The sequence below is a fragment of the Amblyomma americanum genome, chromosome 1 (assembly GCF_052857255.1).
Source record: "Amblyomma americanum isolate KBUSLIRL-KWMA chromosome 1, ASM5285725v1, whole genome shotgun sequence".
Taxonomy (NCBI): domain Eukaryota; kingdom Metazoa; phylum Arthropoda; class Arachnida; order Ixodida; family Ixodidae; genus Amblyomma; species Amblyomma americanum.
In genome coordinates, this window is record NC_135497.1 from 340,303,150 (window position 1) to 340,323,059 (window position 19,910).

The 19,910-nt window shown below is 47.0% G+C and overlaps 1 protein-coding gene and 1 pseudogene across 2 annotated transcripts; one reads left to right on the top strand and one right to left on the bottom strand.

The window, feature by feature from the left end:
- Nucleotides 1–1,606: 1,606 nt before the first annotated feature.
- On the top strand, nucleotides 1,607–4,598 carry LOC144121215 (uncharacterized). The gene is made up of 4 exons (XM_077654302.1): nucleotides 1,607–1,856; nucleotides 2,905–3,011; nucleotides 3,249–3,371; nucleotides 4,539–4,598. The coding sequence occupies exons 1-4, from the start codon at nucleotides 1,607–1,609 to the stop codon at nucleotides 4,596–4,598; spliced, it is 540 nt and encodes a 179-aa protein (XP_077510428.1).
- Nucleotides 3,694–7,893, bottom strand: LOC144121219 (uncharacterized; annotated as a pseudogene). The gene is made up of 7 exons (XR_013312575.1): nucleotides 7,576–7,893; nucleotides 7,204–7,266; nucleotides 6,848–6,913; nucleotides 5,992–6,045; nucleotides 5,591–5,653; nucleotides 5,452–5,505; nucleotides 3,694–5,394 (listed from the first exon to the last, which is right to left on the bottom strand). The product of XR_013312575.1 is annotated as an uncharacterized LOC144121219 (transcript).
- Nucleotides 7,894–19,910: the final 12,017 nt, after the last annotated feature.

Here is a 19,910-nt window from a genome sequence, read left to right on the forward strand (position 1 = left end):
AGGCAACCAACCGGCCGTTATTGCATCGACGGAGCAAACGATCACGATCGGTGAGTGTCTGTGCTACTTACTACTAAAATAATGAATAACCGTAGTAGACAAATAAATATTGTTTTTTAACGGCTGCGTAGCGTGTTACAGTCTTTGTAAGTTACCGCGGGCCACCTGACATTCAGCGGAATGAAGGACCGGCAGTCCGCTGACAGCGGCGTCGTCGGAGATACGCGCTGCCTTCTGCCACCGATGGGCTGGCGTTCCGAACTTGCTCGCGAGGGCTCCGGAAATCCCGCACAGTTCGTCTTTGGCCGCATCTGACGTGTACCGTACGTTCTACTACATGTAAATCCTTCGAATTAGCTTCGTCAGTCCGCGTGCTCTTTCCCGTTGTCGGCCGCGTCCCACATAGCCACACCACTGCAATGTGGAACTCGCTCGATGCGTCACGAAACAGAAAGTTGGAAAGAAAGAGATTGGTAGACCCTTCACGCCTCGTACGTAGGCTGCACGAGCGCACGCAGCCGTGAGAGCGCAATTTGATTATGTGCGAGGCAGTGTTAGTTGATAGTCTGCCCAGTTGCCGAAATATGTGTAAGGTCGCCAACTCCTGTTGCCCCAGAGTATTTTGTGCAACTATATGTGCTTTGCGATCGGAGTTGTGTTCCTTGTATTCGGGCAGTTAACCAGCATTATCGCGTCAGTTTTGCACTGCTCAAATTTCAAGAAGGCAGAAGCAACTGTGGGATCCATATTATGGCAGCACTACAGTGAACTCATGATCGTACATATCTCCTTAAGAGCTGTAATAATAATAATAATAATAATAATAATAATTGGTTTTTTGGGGAAAGGAAATGGCGCAGTATCTGTCTCATATATCGTTGGACACCTGAACCGCGCCGTAAGGGAAGGGATAAGGGAGGGAGTGAAAGAGGAAAGGAAGAAGGAGGTGCCGTAGTGGAGGGCTCCGGAATAATTTCGACCACCTGGGGATCTTTAACGTGCACTGACATCGCACAGCACACGGGCGCCTTAGCGTTTTTCCTCCATAAAAACGCAGCCGCCGCGGTCGGGTTCGAACCCGGGAACTCCGGATCAGTAGTCGAGCGCCCTAACCACTGAGCCACCGCGGCGGGTAGAGCTGTAGCGCCCAATGCACTTTTGCCGGCCTTTGGAGGTATCTTTATTTTAATGTCCTTTGCATGCCGTCTTTTTTTTTTCAGATGGTGACACCCATGCTCATCCCCTGCTCGTGCAGCAGTGGACAGATGACACCAAACTCTGGCCAAGCATAACAAGTGCTCATATTGTATGCTACTTGATTAGATCAAAGGCCTGTGATCTTAAACAGGCAGAGGCGTACAAAAGCCTGGACTCTTATAACCAGCTGCAGTGCGGTTGGGTGGGCCAGGTGCTGAGTCACGAAGCAGCTGCTGATATTGTGTATGTGAAGGCGGATGTGCGACCCTCTCAGGCAGTAAACAAAAAACCATGGTCGCCATGGGCCTGTGTGCGGAAGAATGGTCAAGTGGTGACTGCTGGTTGTTCTTGCATGGCCGGAAAAGCACCTGTTTGTAGCCATATTGGTGCCCTGTTGTGGAAGCTAGAAATGGGCGTCCAGCTAGGCATCACTGGCATCTCATGTACCGACAAGGTGGCAGCTTGGAATCGGGGTCCAAAGAGAAATGTTGAGCCGGCCCTTCTCAATTCCATGTCCTTCAATCTTAAGAGGTCAACGGTGGACCCCGCAAGCACTCAGCACCCAAGGCCGACCCGAAAGGTCAGGCATTTTGCAAGCAAAGAAGAACTCGCAGACCACATCAAGAAGTCACCTTATGGTGAGCTCTTCAATATTCCTGGTGAGTATTGCTGATATGACACACATCTATTAAACAAGCTGGTTGGCAGTGTAGTAATATGAGTGTGCTTTGCTGGTATTCACTGTCAGATAACATTGTCACTTGCTGCATATAGTACGAGTAAGGCTCTACAACAAGGAAGTGGCAAGTGATCAAAGTCATTAGTTTCTAGAAGTTCAGTAGCACAATGAGGACCATGGACACTAATGAGTGAAAACTGATCTAAGATATAGAACTTATGTACTTTATATGGAATACACATGCAGCTCATTTTGGAAGCCAGTCATTTTCGCAGACAGAGGAGAAAACAATTGTCACATGAAGATATTTCACATTCCAAGAAAAATCTGTTTGCAAGCATATGTGAATGAGAAAAATCATGAACCTGTTTGAATTCTGTGGAATGGCTGGCTGGACGACAAATTTTCGTATTGTCGGTAACACAAAACACGAATAATGATATCTTCATTTCTTTCCAAGGGAAGAGAAGCCATTTTTGAGAACTCCGGCTCATAAGAAAAAATTTGCTCATTGACACGTGTATCTGGGAGAGAATGAATGCTGCTTTTAATGTAAAAAAAAAGTTCGCCGCTGTATGTGTTTAGTCCCATTTTGCAGTGTTCCTTATGAAAGAGATGATTTCTTTCTTAGTTAGAGCTGCATATTCAGTGCAGTTATGTGCTGTGAGGATAAACTGAAATGGAACACTGTAAGGAGCAAAATAGAGTGTAAGTGTAAAAGGATTCAATATCTTTGAGTGTTAGTTTGAGGAACGATTTTGCCAAGCATTGACAAGTCCTCGGAGCACATCTGCTAGCCACATATGAAAAATTTTCTTTGTAGAACATATTTTCTACTTTTTTGATGAATGCAGTTGCAAGTGTACACTGGGCTGATCCATCCATTTATTCACTCTTGTCCTGATTGCACTGTCATATTCTTGAAAATGAAGGTAGTACATTGACTATTATATGTAGGTGCGAGTTTGAGTGCCTTTCATGGAATGAAATTGGCTGTTAGGCATTGTGGTGATGCTTTTCATTTCCAGGCACCCTTCTCCACAACACATTGATGACGACGAGAAGGGAGATCCAGCAACCTTCTCAGGCACCAGCAAGTGTCCAGAGGCAACAAGCGACACATCACTCAGAGAAGGTAGCGACAAAAATGCATAAGCCTTTGTCATGCATGAACATAACTTCACTTATTTATCTTGAATTGGAGTGCAAGTTTTAGGAATGACCTGAACCCACAGCCATGCTCAATGTAATCTTGCTGACAAGGCAGTGTTGCTGCCCTTTTATTGTTGCTTAAAATGTTATAGTCAGACTTCTTAGCATCTTTGCCCTTAATAAAAATTTATAACTAGACTAATGAAGATATTTTTTTCAGGTTGCCTTCCAGTCACCGAAGTGCAAAGAAATGCAGCTGAACAAAGTGGAGCCACCAGTGGACGACTTCGAGATTACTCTCGAAAGACCTCTGTGCAACCTAACTTCGGAAAGCTGCTTGGAAGTGAGCGAGCAGTGGATAAGCTCAGCCTTACCATGACCTCTGCAAAAAAAATTGAAGCGGCCACAAGGGAGCAAAGAAACTGTGCCGAGTGGTTTTCCCACCGCAAGGGCAGGATAACTGCTTCATTGTTCAAAGATGTTTGCCGTTCCAAACGGTTGAATTACGAGTCATTAATGAAGAGAATACTTAATGACAACTGCATTACCAGCCTTGCCATGCAGTATGGCATAAATTATGAGCAGTTAGCGAAACAGCGTGCTCTTGCTGCTTTTCAAACAAAGCATACAAATTGTAGACTCGAAGATTGCGGCTTGATGATTCATCCAAGGTATCCGTATCTTGGGTGTAGTCCAGACGGTTTGGTTGTCTGCGATTGCCACCCCCCAGCACTTTTAGAGGTTAAATGCCTATATAGCTTGCGGCATGTACATCCGGGCGAATTAATTAAGGAGGGGCAGTGCAAGGCAGATTTTTGCTTAGATTCTGCAGGTGTACTAAAGGCAGCACATAGATACTACTACCAAGTTCAGGCACAGCTGCACCTGAACCTGGTAGGGAGCACTGTTTGCTACCTGTACTTGCACGTAGACCAAGGGGGAGCTTTGATTCCAGTCAAGAGAGATGAGGGATTCATGGAAACCCACATTAATAATCTTGAAAGCTTTTTTGAGAGCATAATATTGCCTAGGCTGTGAAGGGAGTTGGTTGGTAAATTTACGAGGATAACATAAGTCTCAGCTGGACGATGCGTTTATGGTGCAGTGGATATAACCAAGGCTGATGATGCACAGCAGGAACTTCCTCCTCCTTGCACAGCTGTCTCCTGAAGACGCAGCGGCCATAGAGTGCACTGTTAGTGATGTCTGTGTTGTGCATTTTTTTGCTTTCTTAGCGTGTTAATCGCACGTTAGCATTTGAAATAAATGAGTCAAGCCCTAACAGTACTGGGATTGAAACTGAACCTTTATTGTTCTTGCTGCTCTTTGATCAGAGGGCCCTTCAGATTGCATAGGCCAGCACAAACGAAAACAATCGTGTTGATATGCTTCCTTGACTTGATAGGCAAAGCCTGCTTAAAAATTCGATAAGTCTTTATCCGATTGATAGCGCGTTCCACATGGATGCGCAGTGAGGCAATTCGCCTGGTTTTTGTCACTTCTTTTTCAGACAGTTGACTCTTTCCTAAAAGACAACAAATATGAGCATTTCAAACCCAGAGGTGCATGAAAGCTTGCAATGTAGAGAACAGTCTACATATCTCTGGTGAAGGCCGGCACATTCATGCGGATTCCTTGTGCTTCAAGATGTGGCTCAAGCTTGAATCCACGATCTGCCATAATTTCGTCGCCTGGGAGTAAATAGTCCTCCACACCACATGTCCGAACTATGTATTTATCGGAGGCCCTTCCACCATATACATCTGATACAAACATGATTAGCCCGTTGGGCGCTATGACTGTCAAAAACTTGATAGTATTTGACCCTTTGTATGCGCTGTAGCTCTGTGCCCTTGCCATTAATTTCTTGGGTTTTGCAACCATGCCTCTGTGCAGTCAAATATGCATGTTGTGCGGTCGTAGCCATTCTTCACAAAGTTGTACGGCATACTGTCATAAACTACTGACCGAGGCAGCCACACCACTATGTCTTCCATTACTTTAGCCAAGGTGGACATCATACTTGATAATATTGTTGACACTGTCGCAATTGAAATGCTGAATCTTTTTGCAAGGTCCCCACAGAGGAGCCCAAGTCTTAGTCTCATAAGTGTGAGCAACAGCTGTTGTTCTAAACCCAATATCCCCCCTACTTTTGTGCCATTGGCCCTCAGTAAAAGAATGACCTTATTAAAAGCATCAAACGGGAGGCCAGTGTAGAAGTGTACGTCTTGTGGCATTAAGTACTGAAAGTGAATGCTTCTCATTGTAGGAGGAGTGTTTGAACTGTCTTTTGTGTCTGCATATGTGTGGTCTGGGACTGGTTCCTCCAATTCCAGCTGTGTAGAGTTGTCTTTCTTCTCCACCTGAAATAATAAACAATCTTGTATCTTGTTTTGAGAATCCATTTTCTTATAAATTACCTTCATTTCTGTTTCCTCCCTTGACAAACTGCTGTTTTGTTGGTCAGCGGCCATCTATCGGAAAAATACAGGAAAAGAAAAACATGAAGGCAATGCAGGTTGTCTTGGTTGGAAAAGTGAACTTTGTATGAGCACTCACAGTTGTTTCTTCAAAGCTAGCATCTAGGCGAGACGAAGCAGCATCAGTTTTCAATGAGACCTGCTAGAAAAAAAGAAGCAACATCAGAAACCACCGTCTGGAAGCTCGGACAGCATGCAAGCTTATATCCAGTCTACTGCTGCATAGCAAGCTCATTTTTGGAAATTAATATAGATTTGATAGTTATAGCCGTGAGAGTCTAACAACTTGCTGGCAGAAAAACACAAGAATGGCAAAAATGGCCTATTTCAGTATGTAGTGGACCTGTATGTGCATGCATGCTTACATCTAGTTTGTACAAAGGCATCTTGAACACTACTGATAACCTGTGAAAGAAAGTGCAACAGATGGCTGCAATTTAGCTTCAGCAACAAAGGAATGATGAGAGTATGCATACTTACACTCACTCCGTGGCTGAAAGGCAGGCTGACCGAGTGATGTCCGATACAAACAACCTGCCAACAGAGAAGTACATTAGCTGTGAGTCTACTTTCTCAGCACATTGCAAAGCATAAAATAGTGAATGCACACTAACACTGTGTTTGCTGATTGAGGACAGGCTTGCTATGGAATCTTCTGTGTTGGATGAGACATGTTATGAAACAGTGCAAATAACCCTGACCTCAAATTATCTAGCATGTGATGATGCTTAACAAGCTTCTCCGTACAATAACTCTGGCTTCACTAGAACAGTCATAGCTTGTCGAGACAGGTTCAGTGCAAATAACATGACAAATGTCTCACACCTTTTGTGTGCCATACGTGAGTGTGTTGCTCCAGACGTCACTCTGCATAGGACCTCTTGCATGCTCAAATATTTTGGGAAAATTTCCCTCACAGTGCTACACTCTGTTTAGGCAACAAATTGCACAATACTCAAAATCATGAACTCTGAAAGCCAGTGCACTGCACAATTTCTTTTCTCTGCTTTACATGGTGGCATCAGCATAGATACGTGCGTAAAGCTATCTGCCTGCCAATGTATAACTAGATATGGTACTTGATGCCTTTGTTGCACTGTATGATCTTTCTAGAAGACTCGCGTTTGTGAAATTGCTGTTCTGTTTATTTTTTTGTACACGAGTCTCATTTCTTGCTCGAATTTCACAGCTGTGCATTCGTCTGAACCGAATATTTGAGACTGCTGTGTTTTTATTGCTTTGAAACACCTTGCCCCCTGTCTGTACTTCAGCCCGCTCCTGTAGAAGCCCGATAAATGCTAACAATATTGTGAAATAATAAATGCGCATTTCTTACATTGTGCGGTGGCGTCTGCTGAACTGCATCAGATGCTTCGGACTCGTCACTTGGGCTTTCTTGTCTCTAAAATGCGAAACAAGTGTAACGTGAGCAACAGCTAGCAAAGCAGCAATGTGGGCTAGTTGGTTGTACATTTGATGGGAATAACGCACTACACAAGGAAAAACAACTGAAACGACGGCGCTTGGACTTTGATGGGAATAACGCGCTACACGAGGAAAAACGACGACTGAAACGAGGGCGCTTGTCCAAGCGCCGTCGTTTCAGTTGTTGTTTTTCCTTGTGCAGCGCGTTATTCCCATCAAATGTAACGTGAGTTCCAGCATTTCCATGTACAGACTCAACAATCTGACCTTTCGTTTGACAGGTGGTGGACCACGGTCATCGCGCATCAGGCGTCTGCGGCCGTGGATGACCTGAAACGATTATTATTTATATTAACGGAAATAAAAAGCGCTCCTGTACATCACATCTGGCGGTGGTGAAGTTGTGAAGCTGCACTTATACGTTATCGACAACGCTTTAAGTTCAATCTGCGGCCAACCAGCGCATAACGCACCGCTGTCGCTAAACGTGCCCGGTGATGGAGCAAGCAATGGAAAAAAAAAAGTGACAAATGCTGTCCGTGCTTTTACGCACGCAAAATGCAGCATAATAAACATTTTAACTCTGCAGCAAGCAAATTGCATGTTTACTATACGTAAAACGACAATAATTGTACTCGCCTTTCGCTCGTAGCCGAGATTCAGCATGGGCAGTGGGCTTTGCTCCGTTCGCTTGCCATCGACGAAATGCAGAGAACAGACGCGCGAGTTTGTAGTCGGGGCAAAGTCCTTTCTGTTAACCAGCGACGTCCACTGACGATTCAACTCGGGGTCGACGGGAAAGCGGTGCAACATGAACATGTCACACCCGCACTGAGACCTGGACACAGCATGCTTGGCGCAAGTGCTATCGGCGATGTTTTTCCTTTTACGCTGGTTGTTGCCACAGCCGACGACTTCGCAGTGCTGACCAGATGAAGTTCGCGCCGAGTACGGCATCGCGGCATTAGTTGCGAAGGGCGAGAAAATCACGATAAGGTACGGATGTCTGTAAACAAGCTACGCCGAGAAGGTAAGAGCCGGCGATGTAACAGCCCGCAGCTAGTTGGTCACCGTGGCAGGCTGGAGAAGCGCGCGGTTCGAGAGTATTTTCTCCCTCTCCCAGCAGCCCTCGGTAAAATCGTGTATATAGCCATTCAGTTACGGGTATGCTTCGCCTACGATAGACCGCATTCGACCTGCTCGTTTATGGCGTGTATGTTTTGTGAACTACACAGTAAAACGCGTTAGCTCCCCGCTTCCCCTTTGTCACCGTGCATGCATGGCTACAGCGCCTGTCCTTTCAGCTACATGTGACGGGGTATGCGTAGAGCCCTTCTTTTCCGGGTTTTATTTTTGCCAAATTTCACGGAATAAAAATCAGGCGATATGTTTTGAACACAAATTCATGCGTAAATCAGGTTATTTGGGGGAAAACTACATAATTCAGTTTTTTTTTGGAGGGGGGGGGGATTTTTTCCAGCAAATGACAATTTACTATTATCGATCGTTTTTATGCGGGATTTTAAATGGTTTATTTCTCTAATTTTTTTCATGGAAGTGGCAGGTTGCACTGAAATATTGTTTATCAAATCATAATTCCCTTTTTTCGACTGATTTATTCCATAACTCTCTTGCGTACATAATCAACTGTAGTACTTTCGCACCCATGAGAGGTCTGCCTAACTTTGTAGGCAGGGAAAACATTCATTCAGCATCACAGCGACCATTTTAAGCACACAAGAGCTGAGCACCATGCCGATAGTGCTGGCAGCGCTGATGAAGTGATGCCAATAGGACATATACAAAATTTACCTAATTAGACTTCGCAAATTAATTAACTGTGAAGAAGGAAAAAAGTACTGCAGACTATGCCACGCGAATCTGAACAATCCTCGGTTGGTTTCAGTAGGCTAGGACACTCCGTATTTTTTTAAAGCTTGGTAACATTTAGCTGGGACGCCCAGTACCCGTGTTGGCCTGTTGCTTCTAAAAAATGCTTTTCGAACTTATCCTCAAATTAAGCCCAGTTTTGGATAACAAGCGTTAAAAGAGGTTTGAAATCATCAATTAACTTAAAGCACGTGGTCTGGATTAAGCGGCAGATATCTGCTAATTTCCATGCGGGTCTTCACTTTTGTGCACTAGAAAACTACTTCCACCTCAAGGTGCAGTTTCGAGCAGTAATCGAGTTTAATCCGATCTTCAAGAAATCTGTTCGGGAAGCAAGATACGGGTGAAATCGGGTTTTATCCGCAAACGGGCCCTAGAGCCTTTACGTAGCGTGTTAGGCGTATGACGTTAATTACACCTACTGCGGTCCAGTTTCAAATCATATACCAGACCATTTTAAAATCAAAACACGGAACGGTACACTGCAAAAATGGCGGCGGAGGTCCACAGCGCTATCTGCGCATCCCTTATATCGACGACTGTGATGCTACTCGTCCATCTATCTGCTCATAGATACTTACGATTGCTTTAAGTGCGCGCGTAGTGATGCGTGGCACTCGAGTTTCTTTAGAGTGATTCTGTGAAGAGTAGGGTCATTCAGCTATCGCGCTAAACTGACAGAAACTTTACACTGAGCACAGTGCCCCTGACAAGACGGATGAAGTATCCTTTATGATCGGACGCTGTAAAACCGTCACAAATTGCAGTAACTGCCTCGCAAACGTCACGCCGTAACGACGTAACGAAGCATGTCGCTCCTGCGTCGGAGAGGCGCACAATCAGGGGAAAACGTCGTTAATTCACTTTATTCAATGGGAATTCGATAGATCTCGGCCCTTTAAGAGCGCGCCCGTTTAACGCCGGCCCTCCCCGGCCACTGGCGCGGAACGCCGCGCCATTCCCCAGCGGCTCAAAACAGCCGTCCTTGATTTGTGACCTGCGAACGGGGGTGCCGGGCTCGTCCGCGCTCTGGTAATTATATTTGGCGCCCGCGTAGCGTGCGGCGCTGGCACGCCGGGGGGGGGGGGGGGGGGGGAGATGGCCATTGAGGCGCTGTCGCGGAGCGTTGCCGTCCACATTTAATTTTGACACGGAGGGCTTTTGTTGCAGCCTGTATACACTCGAGGGGTGCACAATACTCTCGTCACACTCTGAGCCTGCGTAGTTTTCTCTGAATTACTGCGGCCCATATTCGGGGCTGCTATTTGATTAGCGCCGCGCTTAAGGGAGAGCGGCGCGCCTGCGGGGTGGGGAGGGCCGCTCGGGGTTGCGAGCTCTGCGCTGCTGGACACGCCGTCGAAAGAGAAGCGCTGGCGTATCCGGTGTCGCGTGCTCATTGTCGAACTTGCCCCATGTCCCCAGGGGACGAGCCTCTCGGTGCTTCGCGGTGCTTAACTATTACGATGTGCGCCAATTTCTGAGTCTCGCGCATAGGAGCCGCAGTGGCGTGGACAGGTGCAGCACGGAAGCGCATGCAGAGCGAAGGCCGCAATTTACATGCATACATAAACTGCACACAACCTGCGCCAAGCGCGAGCCTCAGATGTGATCATTTTCTGCGAACAATCGCGGATTTCTTGAAGGGACTCTTAGGAAACCATTTCGCGGAAAATAAACGGCAGGAAGGTACAATTCTGAACGTTCCGCTTTTCAGGAATTCGATACCACGCTTCAACATTGCTCACACTAACTGCATGAGTGCACATTGAACTCATCAGTCAAGAAAAAAGTTTTTCGACTCTATTGTTTAAAAGGTGCCAAAGATACGTATCGGCTTATGAGCATTGGCTTTGAAGGCAAAATATTTGATTGTGCATCTACCTGTACGCACCACTGGTCGAGTGCTACCCGCTACCCAACAGGAGTAGTTATGAGCGCTTCGCATGGCCTCAAGGAATGTATCACCGCCTATTAACGCGACAGGGTTAAGGCTCCCGTTCTGCCCAAAAACCGGCGTCGTCAGGACCGTTGTCGTCGGCGTTGTGAACTAAAAAGCAGTAGTGTTCCTGTATATGCTCCCGCAGGGAGCATATACAGGAACACTAAAAAGCAGGTGGCCCACCTGCCAGCTTGGTCAGGTGACGTCATCACATCCTGCACACCATGGCACTGTGACAACTGCCCACTGGATTGCGAGCAAATGCCCACCGTGGCAGATGGCAGTTCAATTAATGACTGGTCGCGAGAGGTTGCTCGGGAAGAGCAACCTGGGCCTCACAAGCACCGGCGGTCGCTCTTTTTGGAATAGCCACCTGCCGAGGAAGTGGCGCATCGCATAACCGCTGCATCACTGCACCAGGAGCGGTGTAGGGACTCCCAACGATTCCTGAATGTAAAGTAGGGATTGACCAATCCCGCGTGTATGGGCACGCAGGCAGAGCCTAGGTGACAGAGAAAGAGTACCTGCGCGGGAGGGATCTCTAATGATATCTCAGTGTACTCTTAAGCGTTCGTTAAGCGTTATGCGCTGGCGAAAGACAGAACAGTATCCGTGTCTGGAAAGTGAAACTCAAAGAGGACCCTCTACCGCTGAAGGGGCTCATTAACACTATCGCAATACCCGTAAGGACGGCGAAGCTCGTGTTCCCTCAAGTTTTTCGTGACATACACACGTGTAAAAAAAAGGAGGGGGGGGGGGAATATTTGCTCATTGGCATCCACCCAAGCGCAGCCATACGGCTACATAGAAAAGCTATACAGCTTCCACAGAAACTTCGAAGGTAAAGAAAAATTTGTCCTGGTCCGGAGTTCGAACCCGGGACCACCACTTCACCGCAGCAGTCGCTCCACGAACTCCACCTTGTGGGGTTCCCCTGAAACATTTGACCAACACACAAAAATGTTGGGGGCATCTATTGTTCTCATCTTTTTAATTTGGGGTGGGGGGGGGGTATCTAAATATTGTGATTGCAGGACAGTATTTCTATTTCGCAGCATCATAAAGACGACGCCTCAACTGGGCTCAAACGCATGACCTCATGCACAGCAGCCAAATGCTGCCAAATACCATGACGGCTGAGCCACTGCGTGATCCCAGCTGTCGTGTACATCACGTGTACACTTGCGTGCGTGTGAGAGAGAAAGAGAGAAAAAAAAAGGTCGCGCGTGCTTAGTTCGAGCACGTCAGGCATGCCCTTGAGGCATCCTTCGATACCATCACAATGCAACGAATGGTTCATAGCTCGAACGCTCGACCGTGAAGTGGTGGCCGTCTGCTTCAGCTGAACACCGCGCAAAGTCCGTCCTGATGCTCTGAAACGACGAGGAACCCTCGCATCGCGCATATTCTCTGTAGAGAGCATGCAGCTGGCGCAAACGCTGAGCGCGTGGCCCACGCTGAATGGCCGAAAGCGCCTGGCTATACGAGAGGCTCTCGCTAGCGGCGTAGTTGCCTTGGAGCGCGAAACGATGGAGCCGGTCACCCGCGGCGCCGTGCGACGCCGGCCGGTCGAGCGCAGCGTGATTCTCTTCCATGCTCCGCTCACGCATCATTTGGGTCGCCAGTGGCTGCATTTCTACTCCTTTCGCCACAATCTTGGTCATCGTAGGCTGCTTGCCTATTCCGACGGCGAAGCGGCTCCAGCGCACGTCCCTCCCTCCCTCCGCCAGCCATGAAGAGCGCGCCAGGTTTGCCGAGGCTGGCACGCATCGCCTCCGCCGCGGCGTTGAAGTGGTCGGTGTGGGTGGGTGGGGGGCTCCCATTTGCCGGGATGTGCGTCTCGCGGCATCAATCTCACGTTACGGTGCATGCATAAAAGCCGAGCTCTCCGGCGGGCCTCGGCGCAGCGCCTGTGTTTCGCCGCCGCGTTGTTTCTCGGGGGAACGCAATCCATAGCCGGCGTTGCCAGGCGCGCTGCGTGCCTCTTTCGCCGAGGGGTGGGACGCCGAGAGCGGAGCAGACGCAACAACAAGTCGAGCCGGCAACAGAGGCAAAATGGTCATGCAAACAGCGACGAGCGAAAGAAACGCTATCGGGTGGGCTTTATGTCTGGGCCCGCGTAGGCACGCTGCGCATTTGTTTTTATTTAGACGGATGCACACGCGCCCCGGGCATATTGGGGAGCGCCGCCGAAGACGGCCGATTTCCATGATGCGCGCATATGCGACGCCTCCCCGGGCGAGGTGGGAGGGGGGAGAAGCCGTTCGCGACGCCGCTGCAGCGCACGTTCCGGGACCGATTGCATTTTGCAGGAGCGCCCAGTCAACTCGTCCCGTATTATCGCGCAAGCCTGGGCGCATGTGTCACCCGGCGATGCGTGGGCTCAGCGCCTCGCGCGCTCCCGCGAGCCGTTTCGGGAATTTGTCTACCTCGCGAGGGACGCGGCAGCTGCTCGGCGCGCTCTCGGGATCCGCCCCGGGAGCCTCCATCAGCGGCGCGCTGCTACCCGCCTCGCTGCACTCCCAGAGTCTCGCTGCTACTGCTGCCGGGCCGGAGGCGCACGCAGCGAGACCTGTGTCTGACATTTGGGCTTCGCGCACCATGCGCGGAGATTTGTTCGCTTACTTCGTGGCGAAGATCCCAAGAAAACTACGCTGGAGCACGGGGTGGAACTTCCATCCTCTTCGAAACTCAGCTCAGGAGGCTAAGCGCTAGAAATATTTCGTAGAACTTTGACTCAAAGAGTTGTGTTTCAATATCTCCTCGCACACGAATATACGTAAGATGCTCTTAGTCCGACGTTCCCCTACAACGTTGCAGCCGCCGATGAAAACGAAACTATGATAATACTTACACAGTTGGTTTTTTTTTTCATCTTTTTCTCTAAGCGTGTCTCCGGCACTGAACACTATTCTCAAATTAATTCCAGAAAAGCATTTGGTCAAATCATTCGATGAAATGCATGATTTGCCTGGCTCGCATTTGGCTTTCAGAATTCGGCACTGATATGCCGCCCAAGTAGCGCCTTAGGAGTAACACCGTTTTGTTAGGGCGAAAGCACTACTTCCCTAGCAATCCTGAAAAAGGCGATGTCTGTGTAAAGCCTCGCAGATACCTGCAGAAATGAAATAAACATTGCCGCGACTGGGATCCGAACCCGCGTGAGCGCGAAGAGACCACCCTCGCTGGCCCCTGCGGGAGAGAACTATGCTATCGCGGCTGCCGATCCCATAATGTGGCGGTAGCAGCACCCTGGTGCGTAATAAGCGAGCATTCGCTATACCTGCGGCCGTTATAAGTGGGCTCGCTGTATTTGCTTTTTATGCAACCTATATGTGTAGCCATAACACAACCACCACCAGTTTATTCAGCCGGTGAATGAGTAAACCATCACAAGAAAGACAGAGAGAAAGAGAGCGGTAGGGAACAGTTTCAGAGTTAGAGAGCAAGTCCAACGTCCTGCAGGTATGTGGAAAAAAATTTCAATGCACGGCAAATAGGCATCAAGGGGTATGCAAAAAGGTTTCAAAGTTAGTCATTTTGTCCAATGTGCTCCAAAGAAAGCAAACAAATTTCAAGACACGGCGCTGCTGCGCAGATCAGGGAGAGGGGCCTTAAACACTGTTCGCTGTCACTGGAACTTGCACGAGAGGCTCTATGTGATGCTCGTAAATGCATGTCTTCATTCTATCAGCCCACACTAAAAAAACTAGACTTCCGCATTGACTTCCTCGCCACCTGGAATCTGTTTACCATCGTCTTGGACTGAATACCGGGTTTACAAACTGTGATACTGCATAGGCCAAGCGATCAGTCCACCCTGCGAAAGGCGTGGTGAGTTGAATCTGTGAAACACGTTCTCTGAGAATGTTCAGCTTACGCAATTAAACCACCGCAGAACAATATAACACATCTTTATACCAGCTGTTTCACAGAGCTCCGGCACAAATCTTTTAAAAAAAGATACTTTTATTTTTAACAAAGTAATACCCGAGTTGGCAGACGTCAGACCAACGCGTGAATCACGTTAACTAGTAAGCCGGTTAACTAAATTCTAATAGTTCACTCTATAGCTATTACAGATAGGCACCTTGTTCAAATTAGAGATTTGTAGAAGATCATTAGAAATAGCGATATCTGTTCTTACAATTTCTAAAATACGATTACACTTGGCGCTGTGGTTCAACAAATTTCGGCCATTTCTCTCGGGGTTCGAAAGTCGCGCGCCCGCGTTGCGCGCAAAGCGGCGCCCTGCCTCGGCAGGAGCAGTCAGCGGCGGCGAAAAATTGAGGGTCCAACGATGTATGAGACAGATACTGCGCCATTTCCTTTCCCCAAAAACCAATTATTATTATTATTATTATTATTATTATTATTATTATTATTATTATTATTATTATTATTATTATTATTATTATTATTATTATTATTATTATTATTATTATTATTATTATTATTATTATTATTATTAATTGAAAGGTGTAAAAACTCTTTCACTTCTCGGTGGACGCCTCAACCGCGCCGTGAAGGAAGGAAGGGAGGGAGGAGGGAGTGAAAAGAGAAAGGAAGAGAGAGGTGGCGTAGTGGAGAGCTCCGCAATAATTTCGACCACCTGGAGGTCTTTAACATGCACTGACATCGAAGAGCACGCTAGCGCCTTTTGCGTATCGCCTCCGTCGAAACGTGGCCGCTGCGGCCGGACGAGACAGAGAAGGTCATGTGGCGCGTGCGCCACGGAGTGACGCGACTTGATGGCGTCGCTGTGCGCACACAGCCGGCGCACCATTTTCGAGCTGCGCAAAATGTTCAAAGTTCGTCGAGTCAAGCGCCGAGGGTAGTCGCATTCTTGAAATTTTAAAAGCAGGTATTGCGACTGCTAATGGTCAGTTACAAGTCTATAATTACAACCAGCTGCCTATCGGAAATAGTTAAAAAGTAAACCATTAAAATTTAGTTAACCAGCTTACTAGATAACATGATTCACCTGTTTTATGACGTCTGCCAACACTGGTATTACTTTGCAAAAAAACCATCTTTTTAGCTCAAAAAGCCTATATTTAAAAAACATGGTGGCCTTCCTTGAAACACGTAGCACGTATCGTAGGAAAACAATCAGCAACTGCAATTAGTCTATAACGAAGATATTTAAAAAGAAATTGAGCAGTTTATGTAATATAATAGATGTTCCACAATGCAAACTGAGCAAGCATCCTTGAATATACCTAGCATGTGCTAAAGGCGCGGCGAACTTTTCTGCGTCGAAGCTAATTTCGAAGCGCATAAGTCAATGTGTTTGGCCGCTTTAGGCCGAGAGTCAGAGTTGAAAACAACTTTTTTTTACTAGTATAATGAATTGTAGTATATTGATCAAATTTTCTTTCTTCTGTACAGTACAAGTGTATTCCGGTAATACTGTTTTCACAGGTCAGTTCACAGCAATTAATGTGTGCTTTCGATGAAATAAATAGACACTTATTTTATTGCCCCACCCACGGCCCAACCCCCCAAAAATGTCTTCTCTGGAGCTTTCCGGTCTGTTTCTTTCAACATGCTCTCTTTTATGAGCGCTGCACATCATGACAGTACCACACGGAAGATCCACATTCTTGCTTCTTCGCACATGGATGTTTTTCAGAACACATTGCTTAGTTGAAAAAAAAACATGGCCTTGATTATTAACGTTTTTAGCTCTCGAATAATATTTGCCGCAGCATATTTGCCGTGTTCCGCCTTTGTAATCTGTACCCTGCATCGCTCCTATCTTGGTCCTGACCGGACTGATAGTATCTCTAATAAATAAATAAAACCTTAGCGTCACATCTGGACTGAAGTTTTCCTCTACGTTTTAAGGGCGCAAATCTATCACATCGACTTTCAATCGTACTTTCCAAAAGTTATCGCAATATTTCTCATAATATTGCGAATTAATTTCCATACGTCACGTCAATATCATTTTTTTGATAAAATCCAAACACATGGGCAGTAGTAATATGGTGAACAGCACCACGTTTGCATTGAGTAGTAATCCGAACGTGCACCAACAAACTCCTTAGCGTCTCAAAAGTTGACCTTCGACTACATTAAAACTGTCTTGAAAATTTCTGTTTGAAAGCATTATCAAGTGTTCACACTTCTGCAGCCCTTACTTGTATAAAAACACTGTGCCGTCTTTCACATCCTCCTCCTCACTAAGTGCTGTCACAAAAAAAAAAGAAATACTTAAATTTATCCATACACTGCACTTTTTGATTTTCTTCCGTTTTCCTGCATCGTTGCATTTAGCTTACTCGTCTTCATGCAAGGCACCAGCTTTACTGCAACAGGGAAGTGCCTAAGTTTCTCTTGCAGAACCCGCGCTATTTTTTCGCATTTTTAGTTACACCGGAATAACAGCGGTCGTGCTCAGGCCCGCGAACTCGTACTTACACACGGAGCGGAAACGGTTGCTTACCGTAGCACAGGCGCGGGGGCGTCCATTTCTGTTTTCCGTGCTCCACAAAGATTTCGCCGCCCAAACTTGGTGCTGCAAGATAACACCTGCCCAGTCGGTCCCCGCGCGCCGGAGGCCCACGACCGGTTGCAATTGGCTCAGGATTGGGTAGACACCGAGAACTAGAAATAATTGAATGCAGTTCCCCCGCGGCAACGTCATGAGCCGCTGCGGAGCGCCTGTCTCTCCGGACATATATCTATATCTAGAAAGAGCTGCGGCTCTTCCACAAGAAATCGAATTCGGCAGATAGCAGTCCACTTCCTTTCATTGTCTTGGTCAGCCACCCTCGCGCTAACAATTTCTCTGTCTGTTTCGCTCCCCCTCTTGGTCCTGGATCCCGCTGGAGTTCCCTGAAGGTTCGACAAATATGAAAGCGCGAAACAGCACAGGAACAAAACAGAGAGAGAGAGAAAAGCAAGGGGCAGTCGCCTCTTTTCGAGATACATCATCATAACGCTATATCCTCCTTCCTAATACCCCGCCGTGGGAGAAGCCGGTTTCCACGACGATCCCACGTGATTCTTTTCTTTGGCCGGTTTGAAACTGGAGGAGGTTACATTTGGTGCTATCAATTTTCCGGAATGCAATTGCCTGCGGCCGTGTACTGCGATTGACCGTCGAGGGCAAGGAGGCTGGCCGCCGGGTCTCTGCCTGCCTTTGAGCGCGCCCTTGTGTGCGTGTGTGCAGGAAGGCTTTCTGCGCGGGCCTGGTGTGTAAGCACGACATTATTTTCTCGACCAAGCTGTGTGGACGTTGTTGTGAACGACCAGCTCAAACGACCGCCGCTCCCAATAATATTTCCTGAGTATTCTTTGAGATATTGCCTTCTCTAAGGTTGACAAACTGGTTAAATTCAATTTCAGTTCCTTTCTGAGGAAACTAGAAACTTAATATCTATGTAGAGCAACTTTATGATGTGAACAATACGTTTAAGGTCTTGCAGCTACCAGAACTGAACACTTTTTTTTTCTCTGAAAAATGCACGAAATTTGAAAATATGGAACTGTCGATGACCCCAAAATAGTATACTGCCCACGCGTCGCTTAAGACCAAGCGAAAGGCCGTCGTAAATGTTCTGAAGCCACCGTAAAGTGACAGCTTAAAAGATAGGAAAAATTTTCTAAACATCAAAGTTTAATACATTTAAAACTCGATTTAACGAAATGAAGAGCAACCGCGAATTATTTCTTCCAATTATTCTAGAGGAGCGTGCACTGTGCGATGTCAGTGCACGTTAAATAACCCCAGGTGGTCGAAATTTCCGGACCCCTTAACTACGGCGCCCCCCATAGCCTTAGTCGCTTTGGGACGTTAAACCCGCGCAAACAATTTCCTTAAATAGAAAAAATTCGTAAAATTGAGAGAGGCATCTTTTGGCCCTTCGAAATCTAAAACAGGAACGCAGAGGCATCCGAAAGCTACTGGGTATCGTATTTGCTGCCAACCCGCGCATGCGCGTATGAGAATTCCGCGAAGGCGTTCCGAATCGTTTGCGCATAAAAGCGCCATCTGGCAAAACGGATTCGCAGCCAAGGTGAGAAGCGGGCCGCCGACTGCCGAGTCCGTTGTTCCGAGCAGCGGGGCAGCGTACGCCCCATCAAAATAAAACTAGGGCCGCAACTTGGACGCCTAGATGTTACTGCTGACACAGTGCCAACAAGCTATCAGAAATCATCTCTTATACTCATGTATTCCCGGATAAACTTCGTTAGATCGGGTTTCTTGTTCAAGTTCGTTTCGTTATTTAGGGTTGATGATAACATTAAACCCTATTGGTACTTGCCGGGGAATCAAAATTTGTTCGTTATATGGGAAACTTCCTAAAATCGGGTTTCGTTAGATCGAGTTTCAACTGTATTACTAGCGTGATACGCGTGATTCGTGACATATACAATACAATATAAACGCGGTACCGTTAAAGGTCTTGTTCGGCGGTAAACCCGGCGTCGGCGTGACTGGAAGATCCTTATTGGTCGAGAGGGTCGTGACGAAGAAGAACAGCTTCGCTGAACAGAAAAAAAGGAGGTCAAGTGGAATCGAAGCGCCGTCGTTTAGTTCGGGAGCCGAGCGTTCGACCTCTACATTACTGAGGAATGTTCGTCCCATCGGATAAATGGAGGCTTTGTACGAGCGCACCGTACAGTAGGAAACTTACATTACAGGAACACTTAGTTAATTAGGAGCACTAATTATTGTAACCAAATGATAAGGACGATGATGTGTAATAAATCAGAATGTGATGGCAACAAACGCGTCGATGTCTGCGAAGGGGTGCGCCAGGAAACTTCCCAAGCGACCGTAGGGACCTTTTAACGGAGTCGCGTCATACTCTTAAGGTGAACTTAAGTATCCTCCAAGTTTTTTAGTGGCGCATATATATAGCTGTGACCTCTGAATCAGTGGGTGCCTGTTTTTGTTGGTACATTACCCAGGAACTCTTGGATTAATTTTGTTAAATCATTCGCAGCTTACCATCGTGGCCTGAGTTGATTTTGTGTGACACAGTGATTTCCCTACACAGTCACTAAGGGGGGTGTACACATTCTCTTGTTTTTCTGAAGGCATCCCATTAATTCGTAATAATCTTTTTTACACACGACGGGGAATTTTTGTCATTTTTGTCAAGAGTCCTGTAGTCATAAGCGTTGCCAT